At 40.7% G+C, this 25881-nt stretch overlaps 1 protein-coding gene across 4 annotated transcripts in view; it reads right to left on the bottom strand.

Annotated features, from left to right (window-relative positions):
- Positions 1–25881, bottom strand: part of tnrc6ba (trinucleotide repeat containing adaptor 6Ba) — a 191735-nt gene that overhangs the window by 51057 nt on the left and 114797 nt on the right. For all 4 annotated transcript variants that reach the window (XM_063062833.1, XM_063062836.1, XM_063062834.1 and 1 more), the window contains one exon: positions 3439–3526. In XM_063062833.1, the coding sequence (XP_062918903.1) occupies positions 3439–3526 (88 nt within the window). The remainder of the gene's footprint in view (positions 1–3438; positions 3527–25881) is intronic.

The raw sequence follows: 25881 nt of genomic DNA, 5'->3' as shown, positions 1-25881 counted from the left end.
TGAAAGCCACGTTTCACATACAAGCTGGAAGAGTTGAGCACTGGCAACTTTCACCCTATGAAGAACACAGCAAACAGCTGATCCTAATTCTACTCATCTGTGCTGGAAAGCATGCACAAGTGTTGAGTAAAGAGCCTTTGGAGATGGTATTCCAAATACTATGCTTCTTTCTGCCATGTTTTCATGAGCAAACTCAGCAGTGACCTGGGGTTTAATCTAGGCTCTAACTGAACAAAAATCAGCAGTTCTTCTAGGGGCAAATGGACAAGATTACAAGATCATAAGATGTATGAGCAGAATTAGGCCATATGGGCCATTGTGTCTGCTCTGCCATTTCATCATGGCTGATCCATTTTTCCTCTCAGCCCAAATTTCTTGCCTTCTCCATATATCCTTTTATGCCCTGACCAATCAAGCATCTATCAACCTCTGCCTTAAATATACAAAAAGACTTGGCCTCCACAGCTGCCTGGGGCAACATATACCACAGATTCACCACTCTGGCTTAAGATATCCCTTATCTCCGTTCTAAAAGGATGCCCTTCTATTTTGAGGCTGTGCCTTCTGATTTTAGACACTCTCACTATAGGAAACATCCTCTCCATATCCATTCTATCAAGACCTTTTTATCATTCGATAGATTTCAATGAGGTCACCCTTCATTCTTCTAAATTCCAGTGAATACAGGCCCAGAGCCATCAAACACTCTTCACGTGACAAGCTGTTTAATCCTGGAATCATTTTCATGAACCTTCTCCAGTTTCAGCATATCCTTTCTCGGATAAGGGGCCCAAAACTGCTCACAATACTCCAAGTGAGGCCTCACTAATGCTTTATAAAGCCTCAACATTACATCCTTGCTTTTATAATCTAGTCCGCTTAAAAGGAATGCTAACATCACATTTGCCTTCCTCACCACAGATTCAACCTGGACGTCCAAATATCTTTGTGCCCCAGATTTTTGTATTTTATCTCCATTTAGAAAATAGTCAACCCTTTCATTTCTTCTACCAAAGTGCATGACCATACACTTCCTGACACTGTATTCCATCTGCCACTACATTGTCCATTCTCCAAATCTGTCTAAATCCTTCTTTTTTCCTATTTCCTCAAAGCTACCTGCCCCACCGTCTATCTTTGTATTGTCTGCAAACTTTACAACAAAGCCATCAATTTCATCATCCAAATCACTGGCATATAACAAAAAGAATCAGTCCCAACACAGACCCTGTGTTACACCACTAGTTACCTGCAGCTAACTAGAAAAGGCTTCCTTTATTCCCACTCTTTGCTTCCTGCCAATCAGCCATTGCTTTATCCACTGGATCAAGCTGAACCATAATGGTGAAGCTGCAATAATCACATGCCCCTTCCCTGTCAAATCCACAATAGAATTGTTGTGGCTGCCTGAATATTAAGTGCTAACCAGCCAATTTTACCCTGTAGCTGAGGGACAGTTAAATTTGGCATAAGCAATGAGATGTTCAGGAAAAAAATGTTGGTATGTTATTTAACTCCTGTAGGAAAAAAAAGGTGAAGTTAAAAATTAAGAAAACAAATTGTATGTGGCTGCAGTAATAGTGTATCGCATTTCTAGGAAACAGTCCATATCAGAAATTTTCATAATATGAAGTTGCGTGATCTGCTCATGCATCAACATATGAAAAATTGTATTTAGTTACTTGCCCCCCTCCGCTTTTATTCTGTGAGAGCAAATTTTATTCCCCATCTCAAACTTTTGAGTAGTGATTTGTGTATTCTGCAAGGGCAAATTTCCATTACCCAAATGGTGAAAAAGCAGGGATTGCCTGTATCTGAATATGGTTAAGGTAGGAATCTGTGCATTGGGCTGGCAGATGTGGTAAGGTGGGGAAGGAAACTCACTAAAATGTGTGCTGTTAAGCACCGGATCAACTGGAAGGCGTTTACCAAGAATTAAGGTTATGTAATTGTTATAGGTAACTTCAGTTTCAAGCTACTGCTCATAGAGTGAGACATCGTGAAGTGGATTCAACAGTACTGGTTATAATATTAAATTAGAAATAATTTGTCAAGGAACTCAATTAGGAACACTACTCGGCAATGAGGACACAATAGACAATGACCATAAGCAAAAAGCAGAGGAGGCCCTGTTCAAAAATACCATTGAAGTGCAGGCCTATCTCATATCGAGGTATTTGTTGAGGCACCTTTCGCTTGGTTCTTGGGATGTCACCTAGACTGAGGGACTGTGATCATCAGTGCCTAGGGCAATGACAGTGTGATTTCACAAGCAGGAATTTGGAGTTCCCCTGACACAACAACCAAGTCACCCGACAATTGCAACAATCAAGTGGAGACTAAGAATCACGTACCCTGGAATTTTTGTAACTTACTATGTGGTATCTAGTGTGGCTTACTTGTGCTTTCTATTTTATGATAATAATTAAGTTTTAAGTTACTTTGCTGCGCTTGTAGGTTTATTACATTTCCTGTACACTCGAACTGTTTGAGTCTTTTAGGTCTGATCAACCCAGCCCAATACATCGTAGGAACCTGGAAACCAAGGGTTGAAAGGTAATTCAGAAAATGGTGGTTGAAGTACACTGGCTATGATCCCAAAGAATAGCAGAACTGGTGCAACAGACTATATGTCCTAATACTAATCTCCTATTGCTTATATTCAGAAGCAGAAGCAATTAATTCATGAGGTTAGAAGAAATCAACTTCATGTATATATCAGGCATAAACAGACCACTGACTAGAAGTAAATTCTAAAGGCAACAAATGGAATAGTATTCAGCTCATGGGCATTAGATCAACTAATTGGAAAACAGCTCACGATCTGGGCATGGACCCAGAAACAAAATTAATCTGTACTTTAACAATGAACTTGGGTAATGGTTAACAGTTCAAGTTACAGGAAAATTGCACAGCAAATTTTGAGGGACTCAGATTGTCACAACAAAACACATTGGATTGAACACAAACACAACTATGGCAATTTTATCAAGGAAAACCAAACTAAATGGAACAGATCTCAACACAAGATTCAGTAAGGGCACTGGAAATGAGCTAATATAAAACTGACGTTTCAGTAAAGTGCAAAGTTATTGAGATTATTTAAGCTATAACAATTTTATAATACATTATTCATATGAAAAAATAAACCACCCCAATAATATACAAACATCAGACAGTGTTAACTGGCTCTAGTCTGAGAGTAATGTGGTAGACAGTTGAGGTCTTGCTATAAATAGAATTGTAGATGAGAAAGTTGCCCTAATTATATACAACTTATTTTCATTCAACTGGATAAGGTATATAGAAATTTGAGTGTGATCTACACTACGCTCTCAAAATAAGTAATAAAAGTAGTAACGCAAACTAATACTAATTTAAGTAAAACAAAAAAAAACTTTACTTGAATACTCAAAAGGATCAGACCTTTTTTCTCACCTTCTGAGTGGCGTCTTTCTTCTTCTTGTCCTCTTTTTTCCTTTTCTTTTCTTCCATTAACTGTTCTTCCTTTTCTTCTTCCTTCTCTCTGTAATGCAATAGAAGACCATTATTTACTTAGTAAATAGAATATTAAAATTAGAAGTGCAAGAAATAAAAAGTTGGAAATAAAACAAAATTATCAAAACCTCTGTAGACTGAGGAACCAACTAACTTTGAGTTACTTAGAGATTTCCTTTCTGCAGTGAGTAGTAGTTAATAGTTGCTAGTGTGGAAACACCAACACAACTTTAATAGCCATCTTAATTAAGTCAGTGATTTCTTCACAATTCTTTGCAATATTAAACAAAAAGAACAAGGAGTGAAAACTCTACTAGGTCAAAAAGAAAAATCAGGCAAAGCTCATACCAATGCCAAGGCAATTGTGCAAATGCAAAGGAGCAAAGGAGGACCTCAAGCTTGCAAAAAAGTCCATGCTTGTAGTTCGATTGGAATTACAATTTCTAGTACAATGTCACCCATAATATAGCTTAAGATCATCTGCACTAATTTCCTTTGGCTTCCAGCATGGTAGATCTGCTGTTCCATATGCATCTGGCTTCAGTCAAGACACGCACACCAGCGGGTACAACAGGAACAGTTATTACCCCTCAACCATAAAGGCTCTTGAACCAAAGGGGAAACTTCACTCACCTCAGCACTAAACTGATACCACTATCTATATGGACTCACTTTTAAGGACTTTACAACATGTGTTCCTGATATTTGGTGCCTATTATTTATTACTTTCCCTTTTTTGTATTTGAATGGTTTGGCCTCTTTTGCACATTAGTGGTTGGTCTGTCTTTATTGTGTGCAGTTTTTCATTGATTCTATTGCGTTTCTTTGTATTTACTGTGAATGCCCACAAGAAAGTGAATTTCAGTGTAGTATTTGGTGACATATACAATGGCAAGAAAAAGTTTGTGAACCCTTTGCAATTACTTGGTTTTCTACATTAATTACTCAAAATGTGGTCGATCTTCATCTAATCATCTAATAATAGACAAAACACAATCTGCCTAACTAATAACACACAAACAATTGTACTTTTTTCCCCATATCTTTATTGAACACATTGTTTCATCATTCACAGTCCAGGCTGGAAAATATATGTGAACCCTTGTATTTAATATCTGGTAGAACATCCTTCAGCAGCAATAACCACAATCAAACGTTTCCTGCTACTGCTGATCAGACTTGCACAATGATGAGGAGGAATTTTAGACCATTCCTCCATACGAAATTGTTTCAGTTCATCAATAATTCCGGAATACCTTGCACAGCACCCTTTTTCAGGTCATGCCACACCATCTCATTTGGATTAAGGTCTAGACTGTGATTTGGCCAATACGAAACCATTCTTTTTAAACCATTCTGTTGATTTACTTGTATTGCAGTTCATTGTCTTGTTGCATCATCCAACTTCTATTAAGCTTCAGGTGATGAACCACTACTCTGACATTCTCCTGTAAAATGTCTTGATACAATTTCGAATTCACTGTTCCCTCAAGCTGTCCAGTTCCTGAGGCAGCAAAGCATCCCCAAACCAAGATGCTCCTTCCACCATGCTTCACTATTGGATGAGGTTTTGGTGTTGGTGTGCAGTGCTCCTTTTCCTCCAGTGTAGCAGTGTGCATTTTTGGAAAAAGTTCAAGTTCTGTCTCATCTGTTCACAGAACATTATCCCAGAGGTGTCGTGGAACATCCAGGTAGTCTTCTGCAAACTTCAGACATACAGCAATGTTTTCTTTGAGAGCAGTAATTTCCTCTACAGTGCCCTTCCATGAACACCATTCTAGTTCAGTATTTTTGTTGCAGTGGGGACAAGAACAGAGACTTTAGCAAGTTCTGAAGATTTCTGCTCCAGGCATGATCTTTGCAGTATGAGTAGCAACAGGGAGAATTGAATTGACTTTATTACTTACATCCTTCAAATACATGAGGCGTAAAAATCTTTACATTATGTCTCCGTTCAAATGTGCAATCATAGCAATTTATAATAAATATTATGTACAGCAGGATAGTCAATATAACACAGAAATACAGTAGCGTCAACATGAATTAAGCAGTCTGATGGCCTGGTGGAAGCAGTTGTCCCAGAACCTGTTGGCCCTGGCTTTTATGCTGCGGTACCGTTTCCCGGATGGCAGCAGCTGAACAGTTTGTGGTTGGGATGACTCGGGTCTCCAATGATCCTTCAGGCCCTTTTTATACACCTGTCTTTGTAAATGGAGAGTAGCAATAGTACCGAGTTTCCTCTATTTGTATACAATTTCTGTTACTGTGGACTGATGAACACTCAGATTTTTAGAGATGCTTTTGTAGCCTTTTCCAGCTTCATGCATCTCTAAAATTCTTCTTCTAAGGTCCTCTGAAAGTTGGTTTGATTAAGGCATGGTACACTTAAACAGAACTTTCTTGATAAGAGCAGGCTCTGTCAGTAACCTGACTTTGTCTCTTTTTTAAAAAAAATATAGGGCAGTGCACCTCTACAACTCACACCCCCAATCTCACCTTATTGATTGGAACACCTGACCCCAAATACCTTCTGTAGAAGGCATTATCCCAGAGGTTCACATACTTTTTTGAACCTAGACTGTGATTGTTTAAATGGTGTACTCAAGTATTGATAAGTACAATGTTTGTGTGCTATTAGTTTAGGCAGATTGCGTTTATCTATTATTGTGACTTGGATGAAGGACAGACCACATTTTATGAGTAATTACGTTTGTAATACGGAAAACCAGGTAATTGCAAAGGGTTCACAAACTTTTTCTTGCAAATGTACATACTTTGATAATAAATTTACTTTGAACTTTGATCAACTATGTATATTTGTATTCCTGGTAGATAGTCAGTGGCCACCTTTATTAGGTATAGGAGTAGAACACTGTGTGGTTTTCTGCATACCACTGTTGTAACTCGTGGTTGTTTGAGTTACTGTCACTTTCCTGTCACATTGAACCAGTCTGGCCATTCACCCAACTTCTCCAATTAAAAAGGCGCTTGCACCCAGAGAACTGAAGCTTGCTGCAGGTTTATTTTTCCCCACAGTATTCTCAGTAAAATCTAGAGACTGCTGTGCATGAAAATCCTAGGTAGTCAGCAGTTTCTAGGATACTTAAACCACCCCATCTAGCACCAAGCATTCCATACTCAAAGTTGCTTAGATCATGTTTCTTCTCCATTCTGATGTTTGGTCTGAACAGCAACTGAACCTCTTGACTATGTCTGCATGCTTTTATGCATTGAGCTGACTTGACTGGCTGGTTAGATATTTGCATTAACAAGGGTATCTAATAAAGTAGCCAATGAGTACAATTTTGGCTTGTATATCCAAAAATTTTATGCAAAGTAGTATGAAGTTGGGGCAGGGCAAAGCATTATTAAGCAGGAGCTTAGGAATCAAAATTGGGAATACCTGGTATTGGGCAAGTCCATATTTGACTTGTGGGAGTTTGGGACAGGCATGTTCCAGTAAGGAGCAAGGAACAGGTGGTAAGGTAAAAAAGAACATGCTGGATGAGAAGGTTGTAAATCTAGTTAAAAAGAAAAAGGAAGCACATGTAATGGTTTAGGAAGCTGAATCAGATAGGGCCTTTGAGGAATATAAAGAAAGTTGGAAAAAATTCAAGGAACTAAAAGGGCCTAAAAACAAAAATCGACACAAATATCCCTGGTAAGTCATGTTAAAGAATCCCCAGGTATTTTTATGTACAATAAAAACAAGATGGCGATTACAGAGGGGGTAGGTATAAAGGAAGGAAAGTATGCTTGGATAAAGTACCTAAAGAACACTTTGCATCGGTATTCACTGAGGACGAGGATACTGAGATTAGTATCAGGTACTCTAATATGCCAGGATATTTTGAGATAAAGGAGATGTTGTTGGGTCTCTTAAAAAGAATCAAGGTGGATAAATCCCAGGGGCCTGAGAGGACTTACCTCAGGTTGTGAGAGAGGCAACAGAGGAGACTGCTCGGGCTGAAGGCCCAATGTCTATGAATCCACTGGAAGCTGCAGACCTACAGCTGGTGGATCTTGGGGTTGCAGGATTGTCTGGGTATGTAAGTGGGAGGGTGGAACTTGCTTTGCCATTGTTATATTTCTTGGCGGTGTTGCGTTGTTGCTTGTGTTCTACTGCTGAACGTTGTATGCCTGCTATGTTGGCATCAGAATGCATGGAAACACTTGAGATTTGCCCCCAGTCCTTCCTTAGGTTGTGAGGGTTGTTAATACAAATGTTGCATTTCACTATATGTTCCAATATTCACATGAAAAATGAATCTGAAATCAGTATTGTATTCTCTCTAACCACAGGTAATGTTGTGGAGGACTGGAGATTAGCCAATGCAGTTCCTTTAAGGGGGGGGGGAATAAATCGGAATAATCTGGGAAATTATAGGCAAGTGAACCACACAACAGTATTAGGGAAATTATTGCAGAGGACTCTGTTGCATTTGGAAGAACATGGACTAATTTGGGACAGTCAGTATGACACTGTGCAAGGCAGGTCATGTCTTATAAACTTAATTGAGGTCTTGTTTTGATAAGGTGATTGAAGGGGCAGGGCAATTGATGCTGTATACATAGTTTTAGTAAGGTAATTGATAAGGTCCTTCATGACAGGTTGTTTAAGATGCTTGGGGGTTCCATGGTGAATTGGTAGCCTGGATTCACAATTGACTTGCCCAAAGAAGACAGTAGGTAGAGATGGAGGGATATTATTTTGACTGGAGGTCTGCGACTAGTGTTGTTCCAAAGGAATGAATACTGGGACAAAGATGTAGGTGGGCTTGTAGTTGACAGAAAAATTAGTGGAGCTGAGGACAGTGCAGGTGGTTATCAAAGGATAATGATCAGTTGCAGTACTGGATGGAGAAATGATAGGATTTGAGTTTAATTCAGGCAAGTATGAAGTATTACACTTCAGGAGGTTAAAAGTAAGGGGAAGGCATAGAGTCAGAGAAGTACAGCACAGAAGCAGGCCCATCAGCACATCTAGTCTGCGCCGAAACCATTTAAAATGCCTACTTCCATTGACCTGCACCAGGACCATAGCCCTCCACACCATGACTATCCATGGGCTTATCCAAACTTCTCTTAAAGGTTGAAATCAAGTTCACATGCACCACTTGTGCTGGCAGCTCATTCCACACTCTCATGACCCTCTGGGCGAGAAATTATTCCCTCATGTTCCCCCTTAAACTTCTCACCTTTCACACTTAATCCATGACCTTTGGTTGTTGTCCTACCCAGCCTCAGTGGAAAAAGCCTGCTTTCATTCACCCCCTTATAATTTTGTATACCTCTCAAATCTCCTCTCAATCTTCTACATTCTAAAGAATACAGTCCTGAACTATTCCATCTTTCCTATAACTCACGAACTCTAACATGGCAATATCCTTGTAAATTTTCTCTGTACTCTAACAACCTTGTTTACATCTTTCCTGTAGGTAGATGACAAAAACTGCACACAACATTCCAAATTAGGCCCCACTAAAATCTTATACAACTTCACCATAACATCCCATCTCCTTAATGCAAGACAATCAACAGCACTGATTCACAGCTGCATCTCTGGTTCCAACTCCATGCTTCTCTGAAAGTGGTAAGTAGATAGAGTGGTAAAGGGGGCGGATGGCAAACTGTCTTCATCACTTGTGACAGAGTGCAAGAGTCAGGAAGTCATGTTACAGTTATATAAAGCTTTGGTTAGGCCACATTTGTAGCACTGCATACAGCTCTGGTTGCTCCATAACAGGAAGGATGTGGATGTTTTGGAGTGGTTGATGGAGAGGATACAAACTTTGATTATTTACTCTGGAATATCAGAGGCTGAAGTGAAACTTTATAGAGGTTTATAAAATTATGAGGAGCACAAGTAGACAGTGGTATCTTTCTCCCAGGGTCAAAATGTCAAATACAAAAGGACATAGTTTTAAGGTATGAGGAAAGAGTTTAAAGGGCAGGTGCAAAGCAAGAGTTTTATTTTGTTGACGCAAACAACAGGAATTCTGCAGATGCTGGAAATTCAAGCAACATACATCAAAGTTGCTGGTGAACGCAGCAGGCCAGGCAGCATCTACAGGAAGAGGTGCAGTCGACGTTTCAGGCCGAGACCCTTCGTCAGGACTAACTGAAGGAAGAGTTAGTAAGAGATTTGAAAGTGGGAGGGGGAGGGGGAGATCCAAAATGATAGGAGAAGACAGGAGGGGGAGGGATGGAGTCAAGAGCTGGACAGGTGATTGGCAAAGGGGATATGAGAGGATCATGGGACAGGAGGTCTGGGGAGAAAGATGGGGGGGGGGGACCCAGAGGATGGGCAAGAGGTATAGTCAGAGGGACAGAGGGAGAAAAAGGAGAGTGAGAAAAAGAATGTATGTATAAAATTAAATAACGGATGGGGTATGAGGGGGAGGTGGGGCATTAGCGGAAGTTAGAGAAGTCGATGTTCACGCCATCAGTTTGGAGACTACCCAGATGGAATATAAGGTGTTGTTCCTCCAACCTGAGTGTGGCTTCATCTTTACAGTAGAGGAGGTCGTGGATAGACATGTCAGAATGGGAATGGGATGTGGAATTAAAATGTGTGGCCACTAGGAGATATGGGATGTGGAATTAAAATGTGTGGCCACTGGGAGAAATGGGATGTGGAATTAAAATGTGTAGCCACTGGGAGAAATGGGATGTGGAATTAAAATATGTGGCCACTGGGAGAACTGGCCACTCCGTAACTTCCGCCACCTCCAACGGGATCCCACCACTAAGCACATCTTTCCTCCCCCCCCCCAACCTCTGCTTTCCGCAGGGATCGCTCCCTACGCGACTCCCTTGTCCATTCGTCCCCCCCATCCCCCCACTGATCTCCCTCCTGGCACTTATCCTTGTGAGCGGAACAAGTGCTACACATGCCCTTACACTTCCTCCCTTACCATCATTCAGGGCCCCAAACAGTCCTTCCAGGTGAGGCGACACTTCACCTGTGAGTCGGCTGGGGTGATATACTGCGTCCGGTGCTCCCGATGTGGCCTTCTATATATTGGCGAGACCCGACGCAGACTGGGAGACCGCTTAACACCTACGCTCTGTCCGCCAGAGAAAGCAGGATCTCCCAGTGGCCACACATTTTAATTCCACATCCCATTCCCATTCTGACATGTCTATCCACGGCCTCCTCTACTGTAAAGATGAAGCCACACTCAGGTTGGAGGAACAACTCCTTATATTTCATCTGGGTAGTCTCCAAACTGATGGCGTGAACATCGACTTCTCTAACTTCCGCTAATGCCCCACCTCCCCCTCGTACCCCATCCGTTATTTATTTTTATACACACATTCTTTCTCTCACTCTCCTTTTTCTCCCTCTGTCCCTCTGACTATACCTCTTGCCCATCCTCTGGTTCTTCCCCCCCCCCCTTTGTCTTTCTCCCCAGACCTCCTGTCCCATGATCCTCTCATATCCCCTTTTGCCAATCACCTGTCCAGCTCTTGGCTCCATCCCTCCCCCTCCTGTCTTCTCCTATCGTTTTGGATCTCCCCCTCCCCCTCTCAAATCTCTTACTAACTCTTTCTTCAGTTAGTCCTGATGAAGGGTCTCGGCCTGAAACGTCGACTGTACCTCTTCCTAGAGATGCTGCCTGGCCTGCTGCGTTCACCAGCAACTTTGATGTGTGCTGTTTTATTTTGTTAATTGTTTTGAGAAATTGGGTGTGGTAGGTCCCTAGAACACTCTACCAGGGGTAGTAGTGGAAGCAGATATTATAGTGGCATTCAGGTTTTTAGATAGGCACATGGAAAACACAGGAAATGGAGGGAAACAACAGGAATTCTGCAGATGCTGGAAATTCAAGCAACACACATCAAAGTTGCTGGTGAACGCAGCAGGCCAGGCAGCATCTATTGGAAGAGTTTCAGTCGACGTTTCAGGCCGAGACCCTTCGTCAGGACTAACTGAAGGAAGAGTGAGTAAGGGATTTGAAAGTTGGAGGGGGAGGGGGAGAGCCAAAAAATGATAGGAGAAGACGGGGGGGGGGCGGGGGGAGAGATGGAACCAAGAGCTGGACAGGTGATTGGCAAAAGGGATACGAGAGGATCATGGGACAGGAGGTCTGGGAAGAACGACGGGGGGGGGGGAACCCAGAGGATGGGCAAGGGGTATATTCAGAAGAACAGAGGGAGAAAAAGGAGAGTGAGAGAAAGAATGTGTGTATAAAAATAACTAACAGATGGGGTACGAGGGGGAGGTGGAGCATTAGCGGAAGTTAGAGAAGTCGATGTTCATGCCATCAGGTTGGAGGCTACCCAGACGGAATATAAGGTGTTGTTCCTCCAACCTGAGTGTTGCTTCATCTTTACAGTAGAGGAGGCCGTGGATAGACATGTCAGAATGGGAATGGGATGTGGAATTAAAATGTGTGGCCACTGGGAGATCACTGGGAGAACTGGAAATGGAGAGATATGGATCATGTGCAGGCAAAAGAGTTAGTTTAAGTTAGTTTCATGCTTGGAACAGACAAACACCAAAGAGCATTTCCCTATGATGTACTTTTCTATCCTTCAAGACAACCACAACCTTTTGTGGTTTGGAGGCTTGCATGTCTCAATGACCCAGAGAACTATGCTGGCTGGAATCACGGCTTTATGCTTTGGCTCTTGGTAGGCTAACCACACAGGTCAAAGGGTTGAGGCCAGGCTAAGAGTGGTTCACCGGTTCTCCAGGTTTGGGAGTTCAGCTTGGGGTGAACACCCTGACTGGTCAAACAAAACCTTTTGTAGAGTCCTTCTACGTCTGTGTGTGATAGTATTCCTGAATCTCCACCCAGGACTTGTATGGCTGACAGTAGTAAAAAACAAGAGAAAGCTACTGGTATGATGAAGGAAGCCCTGAATACTGCCAAGACCAAGACCAAAATTGGTTTCATGGCCAAGGTTGGAGGACCTTCACTGATGCCTTAAAACACCAGCGGTGTTGCAGGCAGTAAAATAATAAGTACTCTATTGTTAGAACCATTGCTGAATTAGAGCAGAATCATTTATTTCACAAATTGTTCAGGAGGTTCTAATTCACTGACAGACAACCTATGGTCCACTGGCCAATTCCAATCTATAGATTATTTTGATTGCCTCATTCGTTGAAATACTTTGAATTCCCTAATCAAATTTTTTTAAGTAATTATATTATGCAATTTAAATTGTTCTAAGAATTAAAACAAAAATACAAACACATTTATTAACTCATTTTCCCCCCCAGAAGTTCTACATTAAACCTGTCCACTCAAAGATCAATCATGGCCAAAATGCATCCTATTATTTAACTTACTCCAAGCTTTATTATTTTGGTTCCCAAAGCAGCAACTTCCATCATCTCACAATTCCTAAAGGTGTTCTAAGTAAATGACCTAAATTGGTCGCTATTCAGGGGTCACACTAGAGAGGGAGAAACTTACAATTTGAAGGAAGATATACATAGCTCTGTTCTAATCCCCTTTACCATCAAAACATGCTTTCTGATAAGTATATTATGTCTAGTGATACAGGTCATCAAGACATTGCTGTTATTGTGACTACTTAGCAAATGTGAGCTGGTATTATGCTGTGAAATCCCCATTCAGCTTCTAGGCATTGAGCTACAAGGTTAAAAAAAATGAACATACTCATTGAAATCCTGTCCTTCAATTATATCAAAGGCATAACTACTACAATCCAATTTGCTGTGACTGCTTAGCATTTCTAAAACTATCTGACTTTCAACTGTCAAGTTTAGGATTCTGTCCGTGACTACAAGTGATTTGTTGAACTTTCTTCAATACTGTATTCGAGAACCTCGGTTGTTTGGTTGGGCAAGATTGTTGCTAGCCTAAGCTGTTAAGCAGCTTCCAGCTCACAGAAGCAACACTACAGGGGATACATTAGCAAATCTTTTAAAAAGCCTTCATCTCTAATGTAACATCTAAACACTTCTGGGAAAAAACATACAAAATGGACATTTTGTTGACTATGCACGGAAAGTTTCAGAATAATATACAATGAGTTATTGTTCTTCCACCTCCATATGCCCTATCTCAATCCAGCTAAGATTTACAAAAAGACAGCCTGCTTTCTGTTTCTAGTGGATATGAGCAAAATTAATTTAGGAAGTTTTAAACTGATGCAAGGGAGTGTTACTCCAAGCAGAAAACAGACCTTAATTCAGTACGAGTTGACCTTCAAACTCAGAAGTTCCATGAATGCATGGTGCTGAAGATGAAATGTCATACTAGTAAACCTGGATGGTTGCTGAAGTTGTGCAGCAGAAGCAAGATACTTATGATACATTAAACATTATCAAAGTACCCCAAGTAACATTCCTTTTCCTCAGCAGTTATGACCCAGGATGCAAAAATGATCAAAAACTTATTTCTTCAAACTTGATTTGGTCTTTTCACTACTTTGAGTGAGTGAGAGTTACGGACATTGTCCTGAACTCACAATCAAGTCACACACAGCCATCTGGCTCCTGGACCAGCTTCACTCAACTCAGCGCTGAACAGACTTCAAATGTAGAACAGGCATATGGGTGCTTTAACACTGACACTGCCAGCTTGAGTAAGGCACAATGGGCAGATGACCAGCGCACAAACTGAAGTGGTTAGTGTACTTTTTGAGAGGGCAAAATGGAAGGGAAATACTGTTCTCAAAAGACTAGCTTTGCCATCAAAAATGAGGTAGTCTGTCATCTCCCTGTAGGGTTTGAACATCACACCATTTTCCAGTTCAAGAGGTATCGATAGGGTGAATGCATGTAGGCGCCTTTTCCTTAATTTGGGGGAGACCAGAACTAACGGTTACAGGTTAAGGGTGAATGGTAAAATATTCGAGGGGAAGCTAAGGGGAAACTTCTTCAGTCAGAAGGTGGTATGAGTGTGAAATGAGCTGCCAGCAGAAATGGTAGATGTGGATTCAAATGTGACATTTAAAAGAACTTTGGATGGATACATGGCTGAGAAGAGTACAAACGGCTTTGGACCAGGTGCAGTTAGATGGGGTTAGGCAGAAGACCAGGCTGGCATTGACTAGATAGGTAGAAGGGTCTGTTTCTACGTTCAACTGCTCTATCACTCAACCTAACACTGAACCAGCACATTAAACCCAATCACAGGAAGTTTAGGCTGATCTTAAATTAAATCTCTGCCCATTTCTCAAGGGTTGAGAAATGAAAAGGCACGTCAAAAGCAGAGAAAGCCAAGTCCAACAATCCACTTCCTGACACAATGCTTACAAGTTTAGTCAGATCACCACTCAATTTTACCATTGAAGCACACCTCATAAGTACCTGTTAGAATTATAACATCAATCAAATGAGAAATTACAAGGTCATCTGCATCACCCATGATATGACAGGTAACTATCACTACTGGACAGACCATGCCTAATAACTATAAATTGCAGTGGGAATTCAGTCTACAGTCATAATATTCATGTGCTTTAACTCTCCAAAGAAATACAGGAGCAACATCCTCTACTGAACATCACTTATCCACACAATTAGGAGAATTGTTCATTCGTTATGTGCTGTCATATGACGTGGGTGTTCATGGTCTTTCCATGACCATGATTGTTCTTGATTAATTTTTCTACAGAAGTGGTTTGCCATTGCCTTCTTCTGTGTAGTGTCTTTACAAGACAGGTTACCCTAGCCATTACCAAGACTCTTTAGACTGTCTGCCTGGCATTAGCAGCTGTATACCCTGGACTTGTGATATGCACCAGCTGCTCATACAACAATCCACTACCTGTTCCCATGGCTTCACATGACCCTGAAGGTGCCAAACATTACTCAGGGTGATCTACAGCCCAGTGGAGGGGAGGAGCACCTTGCACCTCCTTTGGATATCCAGCTCACATTCCAAAGATTGCAAAACACAAATCCGCAATTAACTATATTAAAAAAACACACACACAGCACAGCCTCTTGTGGTCAGGAAAACTAATATATATATTTTTTTTAAAAGATCAAAGCTTCACACAGCCAAAAAAAATCCATGAGCCATCATCAACTGTGAAATCTGTTTTTTGTCCACGCTTTTGATACCTGGAAGTTCTCAAAGCACTGACACTAACAATCCATCTCCAGAAAGTACTCCAGATCAACTGACAGAATAAGCATACTAATAGATAGCATTTTCTCCCAGGCCAACATCTTGAAAACCCACTGTCGTTTGCAATAGACAGCACATGTTTGTTTGCACTAACTACAGCACACTCAAGAAATGTATCACATTCTGATTTCCATCACGGTGAAAAAACATGAAGTGAACAGAGGAAAACTTTCCATGATGTTCTCAAAGCCACTTTGAAGAAAGAGTAAAGCTGCACCAAGCTCGTGGGAATCCTGAGCTATAAACATTCAAAACAGGTAAGGAGCATGCAGACTGAGATAGAGGGAGATCAATCTCATTTGCCAGAGTGTGCAAAAGCCCAGTGAAACAGCAGAAAGAATACATCACCCTTCAAGTAGCTCTTGCCCCATTCTGTGGAGGCAAAGTCTCCAAGTTTAAGGAAGTGCTTAAGGAAGTAGCCCAAGAAATAGTGGATGCATTAGTGATAATTTTTCAAAACTCGTTAGATTCTGGACTAGTTCCTGAGGATTGGAGGGTGGCTAATGTAACCCCACTTTTTAAAAAAGGAGGGAGAGAGAAACCGGGGAATTATAGGCCTGTTAGCCTAACGTCGGTGGTGGGGAAACTGCTGGAGTCAGTTATCAAGGATGTGATAACAGCACATTTGGAAAGCGGTGAAATGATCGGACAAAGTCAGCATGGATTTGTGAAAGGAAAAATCATGTCTGACGAATCTCATAGAATTTTTTGAGGATGTAACTAGTAGAGTGGATAGGGGAGAACCAGTGGATGTGGTATATTTGGATTTTCAAAAGGCTTTTGACAAGGTCCCACACAGGAGATTAGTGTGCAAATTTAAAGCACACGGTATTGGGGGTAAGGTATTGGTGTGGGTGGAGAATTGGTTAGCAGACAGGAAGCAAAGAGTGGGAATAAACGGGACCTTTTCAGAATGGCAGGCGGTGACTAGTGGGGTACCGCAAGGCTCAGTGCTGGGACCCCAGTTGTTTACAATATATATTAATGACTTGGATGAGGGAATTAAATGCAGCATCTCCAAGTTTGCGGATGACACGAAGCTGGGTGGCAGTGTTAGCAGTGAGGAGGATGCTAAGAGGATGCAGGGTGACTTGGATAGGTTGGGTGAGTGGGCAAACTCATGGCAGATGCAATTTAATGTGGATAAATGTGAAGTTATCCACTTTGGTGGCAAAAATAGGAAAACAGATTATTATCTGAATGGTGGCCGATTAGGAAAAGGGGAGGTGCAACGAGACCTGGGTGTCATTATACACCAGTCATTGAAAGTGGGCATGCAGGTACAGCAGGCGGTGAAAAAGGCGAACGGTATGCTGGCATTTATAGCGAGAGGATTCGAGTACAGGAGCAGGGAGGTACTACTGAAGTTGTACAAGGCCTTGGTGAGACCACACCTGGAGTATTGTGTGCAGTTTTGGTCTCCTAATCTGAGGAAAGACATCTTTGCCATAGAGGGAGTACAAAGAAGGTTCACCAGATTGATTCCTGGGATGGCAGGTCTTTCATATGAAGAAAGACTGGATGAACTGGGCTTGTACTCGTTGGAATTTAGAAGATTGAGGGGGGATCTGATTGAAACGTATAAGATCCTAAAGGGATTGGACAGGCTAGATGCGGGAAGATTGTTCCCGATGTTGGGGAGGTCCAGAACGAGGGGTCACAGTTTGAAGATAGAGGGGAAGCCTTTTAGGACCGAGATTAGGAAAAACTTCTTCACACAGTGAGTGGTGAATCTGTGGAATTCTCTGCCACAGCAAACTGTTGAGGCCAGTTCATTGGCTATGTTTAAGAGGGAGTTAGATATGGCCCTTGTGGCTACAGGGGTCAGGGGGTATGGAGGGAAGGCTGGGGCGGGGTTCTGAGTTGGATGATCAGCCATGATCATAATAAATGGCGGTGCAGGCTCGAAGGGCCGAATGGCCTACTCCTGCACCTATTTTCTATGTTTCTAAGTTTCACACTGGCTTCATCAGCCATTTCAGAACCAACAGCACAAGGCTGGAAGCACATCAACCTGATATGTGGTAACTGTCCAAGAAGATTGTTGCGCTGGCATTCAAATGGTTTTGGTTTTTAAAAAAAGCGAGACATCAAACTTCAATATGCCAGATATTTTTCTACTGCAGATCAGCTAACAAGAGTGTCTAAGAGTTTTTACAATTTTGCCTCAAGGCTTTGTCAAGAATTCTACTCAGACTAGGAAGACCTATTTTAATTAAGCAATTTGTAGTTGGATGGTTATATAGAAATGTTCATACCAATGAAGATTTTACATTGTGAAATTACTGTTTTGGCTTGCTAATTCCATTATTTTGACATTGGACTATATATAGATTAGGTTACTGCAGTCATAGAAATTTCTGACATAACTTACAAAAAATGTGAGAAAGGGTAAACCTAATATATGGCCTGATGAAGCAAGAGAAACAGAAGTGGAGGTATTCAAGTACTTCCTCTTATTTCAGCCCAAATGAAATGCCTCTAACATTATAGTATTCTTAATTTTGGGGAAAAAAATATGCTTTGCAACATGGGTTATAATCGAAGTTATTGGTCTAGCAGAAGGGGATGTTGCCTTGAATCAATGGTGCAGTCTCTTTGTTTATTTGGGATGCTATGCCACTTATTTGGAAGGAGACTGTTGTCAGTTTCTAACTAGCATCAGATGTGTGCACTTCTATGGCTACACCATGCTTAGAACAAACAGTGTTTAACTAGCATCAGGTTTGTGCACATGTTCATAAAGCAGTGATTTTGTCACTGATAGTTGGCGAGAATAAATAGTTAGACAGTTCAGAATTGTGTTGCTCGGAGTTTCAAGCTTTTAGGCTTGAAACAACTGCAATTGAAAATGAAACGATTTACTACTTTAGGTCTAAGTTAGGAACTAAGTACTTGAAGATATCAATCATCCTGAATGTAACAATGAAAATGAAAATTTGGAGGATGCAATCGTTGATAACATTGTATGAAGGCAGGCAATTATCTACATTAGGTGTCTGTGCTAATTCTGTTCATTTACCGTCAGTCAAAAGAATCTGCCAGTATAGAGAAGATGAACTTCTCTGGTGATAACTATAGCAGTGTATTAATAGTGTTCTCGTTTGTTCTGTATTTCATTGTTACTCATTTAAACAGCAGTTTGTCTTTGTAAAATACCTTTTTAACTATTTCCATAAAACTTCAGCCTCTTAGTTGGGTTAAAATGTACTGGTCCCGATGTTTCCCAATTAACTGAAATCCACTGTGACTGCACTTATGTTGATGCTATGAAACCAGTACTACTCTATCTCATGGTTCCCCGGTTTAGACTGTGCTGAAAAGCACTTCTTTGCTTGGCCTCCAACATAGTAGGCCATTGTCTGAGAAAACAAGCAGTTGCACATACTTACAATCATTTTTAAAATGCTATCAGGATTATTATTCTCCAAATAAAGCAAAATGATATTGAAAGGCAGAGATCCAAAGGTGGACTTATAAGGACTAACATTATTTGAGGTCTCAGTACAGGATGCTACTTGTCCAGAAACTGGACAACATGAGGAGAATAAAAAAGCAAATTCAACAAACATGTTGAAAGATTTGTTATGACAACTAAAACCTTGACAAACTTCTATATATGTGTAGTGGAGAGTATATTGACTGGCTGTAATACCAATGCCTTTGAATGGAAAATCCTACAAAAAGTGGTGCATACAGCCCAGTCCATCATGGGTAAAGTCCTCCCGGCCACTAAGCACATTTAAATGAAACATTGTTGCAGGAAAGCAGCATCCATCATCAGGAACCTCCACCTCTCTTTTCTATGCTGCTATCAGGAAGGTACAGGACTCTCAGGACTCACACCACCTGGTTCAAGAATAGTTATTACCCTTCCACCCATTAGGCTCTTGAACCAAAGAGATTAACTTAACTCGTGCCATCATTTGAAATGTTCCTGCAACCAATGAATTCACTTTCAAGACCTCCATCTAATGTTCTTGATATTTTTTGCTTAATTTATTATCTTTCTTTTTGTATTTGTACAGTTTGTGTCTTTTGCACACTGGTTGAATGCCCAAGGTCTTTATCACTGATCAGAATCAGATTTATCATCACCGGCATGTGATGTGAAATTTGTTAACTTAGCAGCAGCAGTTCAATGCAATACATAATCAAGCAGAAATAATAAAATAAAAATAATAATAAATTATATTGAATAGATAAAAAATGTGCAAAAACAGAAATACTGTGTATTTTTTAAAAGTGAGGTGGTGTCCATTTAGGAATCAGGTGGCAGAGGGGAAGAAGCTGTTCCTGAATCGCTGAGTGCGTGCCTTCAGGATTCTGTACCTCCTACCTGATGTTAACAGTGAGAAAAGGGCATGCCCTGGGTGCTGGAGGTCCTTAAAAATGGACGCTGCCTTTCTGAGACATTGCTCCCTGAAGATGTCCTAGGTACTTGGTAGGCTAGTACCTAAGTTACATAGTTGGATGCATCAGCAAGGGAGATGAGGCTGAATACAGGGCTACGGTAGGAAACTTTGTCACATGGTGTGAGCAGAATTATCTGCAGCTTAATGTGAAAAAGACTAAGGAGCTGGTGGTAGACCTGAGGAGAGCCAAGGTACTGGTGACCCCTGTTTCCATCCAGGGGGTCAGGGTGGACACGGTGGAGGATTACAAATACCTGGGGATATGAATTGACAATAAACTGGACTGGTCAAAGAACACTGAGGCTGTCTACAAGAAGGGTCAGAGCCGTCTCTATTTCCTGAGGAGACTGAGGTCCTTTAACATCTGCCGGACGATGCTGAGGATGTTCTGAGTCTGTGGTGGCCAGTACGATCATGTTTGCTGTTGTGTGCTGGGGCAGCAGGGTGAGGGTAGCAGACACCAACAGAATCAACAAACTCATTTGTAAGGCCAGTGATGTTGTGGAGATGGAACTGGACTCTCTCACGGTGGTGTCTGAAGAGGATGCTGTCCAAGTTGCATGCCATCTTGGACAATGTCTGCCATCCACTACATACTGTACTGGATGGGCACAGGAGTACATTCAGCCAGAGACTCATTCCACTGAGATGCAGCACAGAGCGTCATAGGAAGTCATTCCTGCCTGTGGCCATCAAACTTTACAACTTCTCCCTTGGAGGGTCAGATGCCCTGAGCTCATAGGCTGGTCCTGGACATTTCCTGGCATAATTTACATATTACTATTTAACTATTTATGGTGTTATGACTATTTATTATTTATGGTGCAACTGTAACAAAAACCAATTTCCCTCGGGATCAATAAAGTATGACTATGACTATGAAGATGGAACTGACTAGATTTACAACCTTCTGCAGCTTCTTTCAGTCCTGTGCCGTAGCCCCTCCATACCAGTGATGCAGCCTGACAGAATGCTCTCCACGGTACAACTATAGAAGATTTTTAGTGTATTTGTTGACATGCCAAACTCGTAATAAGTATAGCCACTGTCTTGCCTTCTTTATAACTAAATCACTATGTTGGGACCAGGTTAGATCCTCCAAGATCTTGACACCCAGGAACTTGAAACTGCTCACTCTCTCCACTTATGAAGATTGATAGGTGTTCCGTCGTCTTACCCTTCCTGAAGTCTACAATCAGCTCTTTCATCTTTCTGATGTTGAGTGCCAGGTTGTTGCTGCAGCACCACTCCACTAGTTGGCATATCTCACTCCTGTACGCCCCCTTGTCACCACTTGAGATTCTACCATCAATGGTTGTATCGTCAGCAAATGTATAGATGGCATTTGAGCTATGCCTAGCAACATAGTATTGTGTATATAAAGAGTAGAGCAGTGGGCTAAGCACACATCCTCGAGGTGCGCCAGTGTTGATCATCAGTGAGGAGGACGTTATCACCAATCCGCACAGATTGTGGTCTTCCGATTCTGTTAATTATTCTCTTATGGATTTATTGAGTATGCCTACAAGAAAACAAATCTCAGGGTTGTATATGGTGACATATCTGTATTTCAATAATAAATTTTGAACTTGTTTTACATCTCCTCACCACCTTTACAACCCTTTTTAGTCCTAACCACCATTATAAACTTTCCTAGTTTACAAGCACTTCTGTGTAATTCAACACTAATGTTGTTGCCTTCAAACACGGGTACTAAATTCATTAGAATTTGCTGCTAAAATCTTCTGTTCCTCACTCTTCTCTCAAGTTTCTGGTAACCATTCCAATCTTTTCCTTTGGTTCAACAAAATTTTCCCTAAACTACCTGGAAAGTTTTCTAGATATTTCAACTCATGTTTGTTTTTATGCTGAGAACTGAAGAACGTAAACGCACATAAGAATTGTCAAAATCAGAAGCAACAGGTTAACATGATTTGGCAGAGCAGGTAACAACAGCTCATCCAGACTGACCAAAACCAAACAGCAGGAATGAATCATAGAAACAGATAGCCTACGGAACAAAAACAAATGATACAAAACACTGCATCTCCGCTGAACAGTTTAAACATGTAAGCACAGAGTAGTTGAACAGATGATAGCAAAACAACACTTGACAATCCATCAAATGTAGAATTAATACTTTCAGCCTGGCTTTCATTCTTCTTTTACCACATGAAGTGAGCAAACATTCCACACACAGCTAAGGCAGGTCTAACGATAATGGGGCATCTTGACTCAGACAAAAAATTACCAATGTTGTCACTGATTTCAGTAAAATATAATTAATAGAAAAAATCTGTTACTGCATTCACTTGACTGAATAAAAGTTTGACTACCCTGTCCATCCACTTTGTAGGATTGATGCATCTCTGCTGAATTACAGCATTTATGGAGACACATTTGGCAGTGGCACTGTCCTGTCAGGAAATGAGAAAAAAACAGTGCATGTTGCCTCTCCTGCCTCATCATCCCTGTTGAAATTGTGCACACATGCAAAAAGCTGGATCAAGTTTGACTGTGTCATTTTAGGCAAATTATCTTCTGAACAAATGATTATCATCTGCATATCAGAATGGAACCAAGAACTTGATTCCTTCAGGAGAGATGTGAAAGAAAATTGCTGAACAAAGGAAACAGTATTTTTGTATTATGTTCATAACAACGCCATAATATTTATCAGTATATTTGCTTGTATTAAGCACTTGTGGCAGGTCAGCAGGAAATAAGCCATTGATTGTTAAACTCAACAATAAAATGCATGAACATTGCAAAACCAGCCTCAAGAGTTATACCTAAATAGGCATTTCAGAAGTTGGGTGTTTTTAGACATTAAAAGGTTGTTGTGAAAGGAATTCTTTATTCATCAGAATGTTAAACCTACATTTGGGTGTTCGAGCTTTGAGATAAACCTTCACATTGTTGGTGAACTGTCCAAATCTGCAGTCATGGACATTATCTGCTCTCCCCTGACCTCTGAAAATTATATTTTCTTAGGAATTATTTTATGGACAAACACAGGCTGCATTCCACTCCACTGTAGGAAAGATTGCTGTGTTCCATGTACAAGTACATAATCAAGCACACACCACTTTGGTGGGAAGCAAAAGGTACAATGGGATTTTAATAATGTTCTTCTTTGCACATCGAGTACACTGCTAGAGAATTTATTATTTACAAGTTTCTTTTGGCAGTATGACTGCAGATTTTTTGGGACAATTGTTGAGAGTTCATATCTATTTATACATTGTCTGATCAATGGACCGATTATCCATACAAATATCACATATTATAAAATAAATAGGCAGATCCTGAAAATCCAAAATAAATACAGAAAATACTGAGAGCAGCAATGGAAAGAAGAAATGTTTCGGGTAAAATGTTTTGCAACTTCCTAAGAGAAAAAAAGTTGCAGCAAGGTTATGGCATAAATGCATGAGGCAAATGTTGTATCTCCTAGAGCGGGGTTCCCAACCTTTTATGTTGTGGACCCTTACCATTAACTGAGGGGTCTGTGGACCCCAAGTTGGGAGCCCGTCCTACAGGGTGAGGCTGTCAATCACGAACTGTTGACATAACCATCTGGTTAATGGGCTTCTAACAATAGCGAGAGAAAGAGAAAGCAAACTAAACATGTATAAAACTGGGAGATACAAGTCAGAGCCGTACAAAATCTCCAGAATAGACAGATGTGATGAGAAGAACGGATAAAATATTTAAACAATAACCATAGAACTTGTTGAATTTGTAGCCTCTGGACTTTATCGAACTCAACGTTTTCAGAAACTAAAACTTTTATTCCGTTTCTCTTTTCTTTAGATTCTTCTTGATGTGCCCGAGTTTCCAGTATTTTCAGCTTCATAGAATAATTCTCAAAACAATGAACTTAAAGCATGCAATGGCACTGGAAAGTCAAACTGTAATGTTGAGGTGGCTACTAGATTTAATATGCTGAATAAGTGAATGAGCCAGCACATTAGTTCAATGTCTGTTACAAAGACAGCAATCCAAATCTAGGTCAGAGGGGATGGCCTGTTCTAATTGGCAGAATTCTTTGGAAATAAAGCTGAGTACCCCAAGCCTGACCAAAGCTTAATATACCTCAAATTTGAAACTCACACTGATTCTTGAAATTTGGCTGATCGACTTCTCCATGCAAACATACAGTACGAACAAATACACCCTTAAATTTTTAAACTTGCTCTTTTAAGAAAATTATTCAAATGACCTTATTCCCCCACTTCATTAGAATGACAAAGTATTTCAATGAGGTGTTGCTAAAAAAATTATGCTCACAAAATTTAAGACATTTTTCTATGATACTCAGCAGTATATTTTGCACAACAAAAAAAAACTTAGTCTCAAAACACATCTTGAGTTGCAAGGAGCTGAATCTAAAATTAACCTTTGGGTGATTTTTACAGTTGACATGATCATAGCATGAAAATTGTTATCAACTTAAATCTTAGCAGAAAATACTTAATGAAAAAAAATCTTGTTCCTAACAGTCTTTGAAAACTTGTCAAGTTCCTAGCCTTATTCGTTTATCAAGATTGCAAATCAGATTCAATATTTTATTCTTTGGGTTCTGTCTCAAGTTAGCAGATCCCTGAATGGCAAAGAAAAACAGTAAGTAACACACTTCTGTTTTTAACTTAAAAAGCACTTCAGTCACTGAATATATGAAGGGAAGCAAAGGTTCCCTTCTGTACTTCAGTGAGCAATATTTTACATTTTCAAACAGCTTCATTCATCCAAGGCAGTACCAACATACCCACTAATATCTGGTGATTGCCCATGAATAGAGAACATTGAGGTTAAACTGATCCCTGATCTCACCTGCTATCGCAGCTCTATCGAAAATGCAACACTATATAATCAATTCTTACAGCAAAGAGGCACACAGTGTGCCGCAGTTTAACTCAACTCCAGGGGCCTAGGAGTGCTAACTGTGCTGAGTTCTCTCCATGATCAGGTTTCTTCTGGATGCTTTTGAGTTTATTTTTCACATCCCAAAGACATGCTAAAAGGTTAATTGGCTACAGTAAATTATTCCTTAGTGTGCCTTAATAAGTAAAGAAATCACAGGAGAGTTGAAGTAATATACAGAAAAGAATGAGTTGCAAGGGTGGAGAGAATTGAGGGAGAGGGGAAGGCAGGACACATGACAATGCTTTCCCCCAAAAGCCTGCATGGACCTTTTGATCTATGTAATTATAAAAAATATAATGCAGTGGCAATCTGTGCAGGAGGCCAGAGGTGATGGGTAAGATCATAAATAAATATTCCATATCTGTATTTAATGAGAAGGACATTATAGTTGGAGACTTCAGAGACTAGTCAAAGGAAAATTTATTATCAAAGCACCTACAGTATATGTTACCATATACTACCTTGAGATTCATTGTCTTGTAGGCATTTACAAAAAAACTATACATCAGGACTGCTGGCTGGTGGCGTAGGGGCATCAGCGCTGGACTTCGGAGCGAAAGCTCCCAAGTTTGAAACCAGTCGGCTCCCTTGCACGCTTTCCATCCGTGCTGGGTTGAGCGTCGAGCTAGCAACTCGGTCTCGTAAAAATAAGAAAGCCTGCTCAAAAAACGCCGTCATGACGGCGTCCCGATGACTCCACTCAGAGTTAAAGGATTTCTTCTTCTTCTATACATCAAGACTAACAAACACCTAAAGTGCAGAAGACAAATTGTGCAAATAAACAAAAGTACTGAGGACATGAGTTGTAGAGATCTATAAAGCAAGTCAGCAGGTTGCAGAATCAGTTCAGCATTGAGGTGAGTAAAGTTAACCACACTGGTTCAAAGCCTGATGGTTGAAGGGTAATAATTGTTCTT

This window comes from Mobula hypostoma, chromosome 11, assembly GCF_963921235.1.
Source record: "Mobula hypostoma chromosome 11, sMobHyp1.1, whole genome shotgun sequence".
In the NCBI taxonomy this organism is placed as follows: domain Eukaryota; kingdom Metazoa; phylum Chordata; class Chondrichthyes; order Myliobatiformes; family Myliobatidae; genus Mobula; species Mobula hypostoma.
Note: the sequence above shows the minus strand (reverse complement) of the source record. Positions and strands in the feature narration are given on the sequence as shown.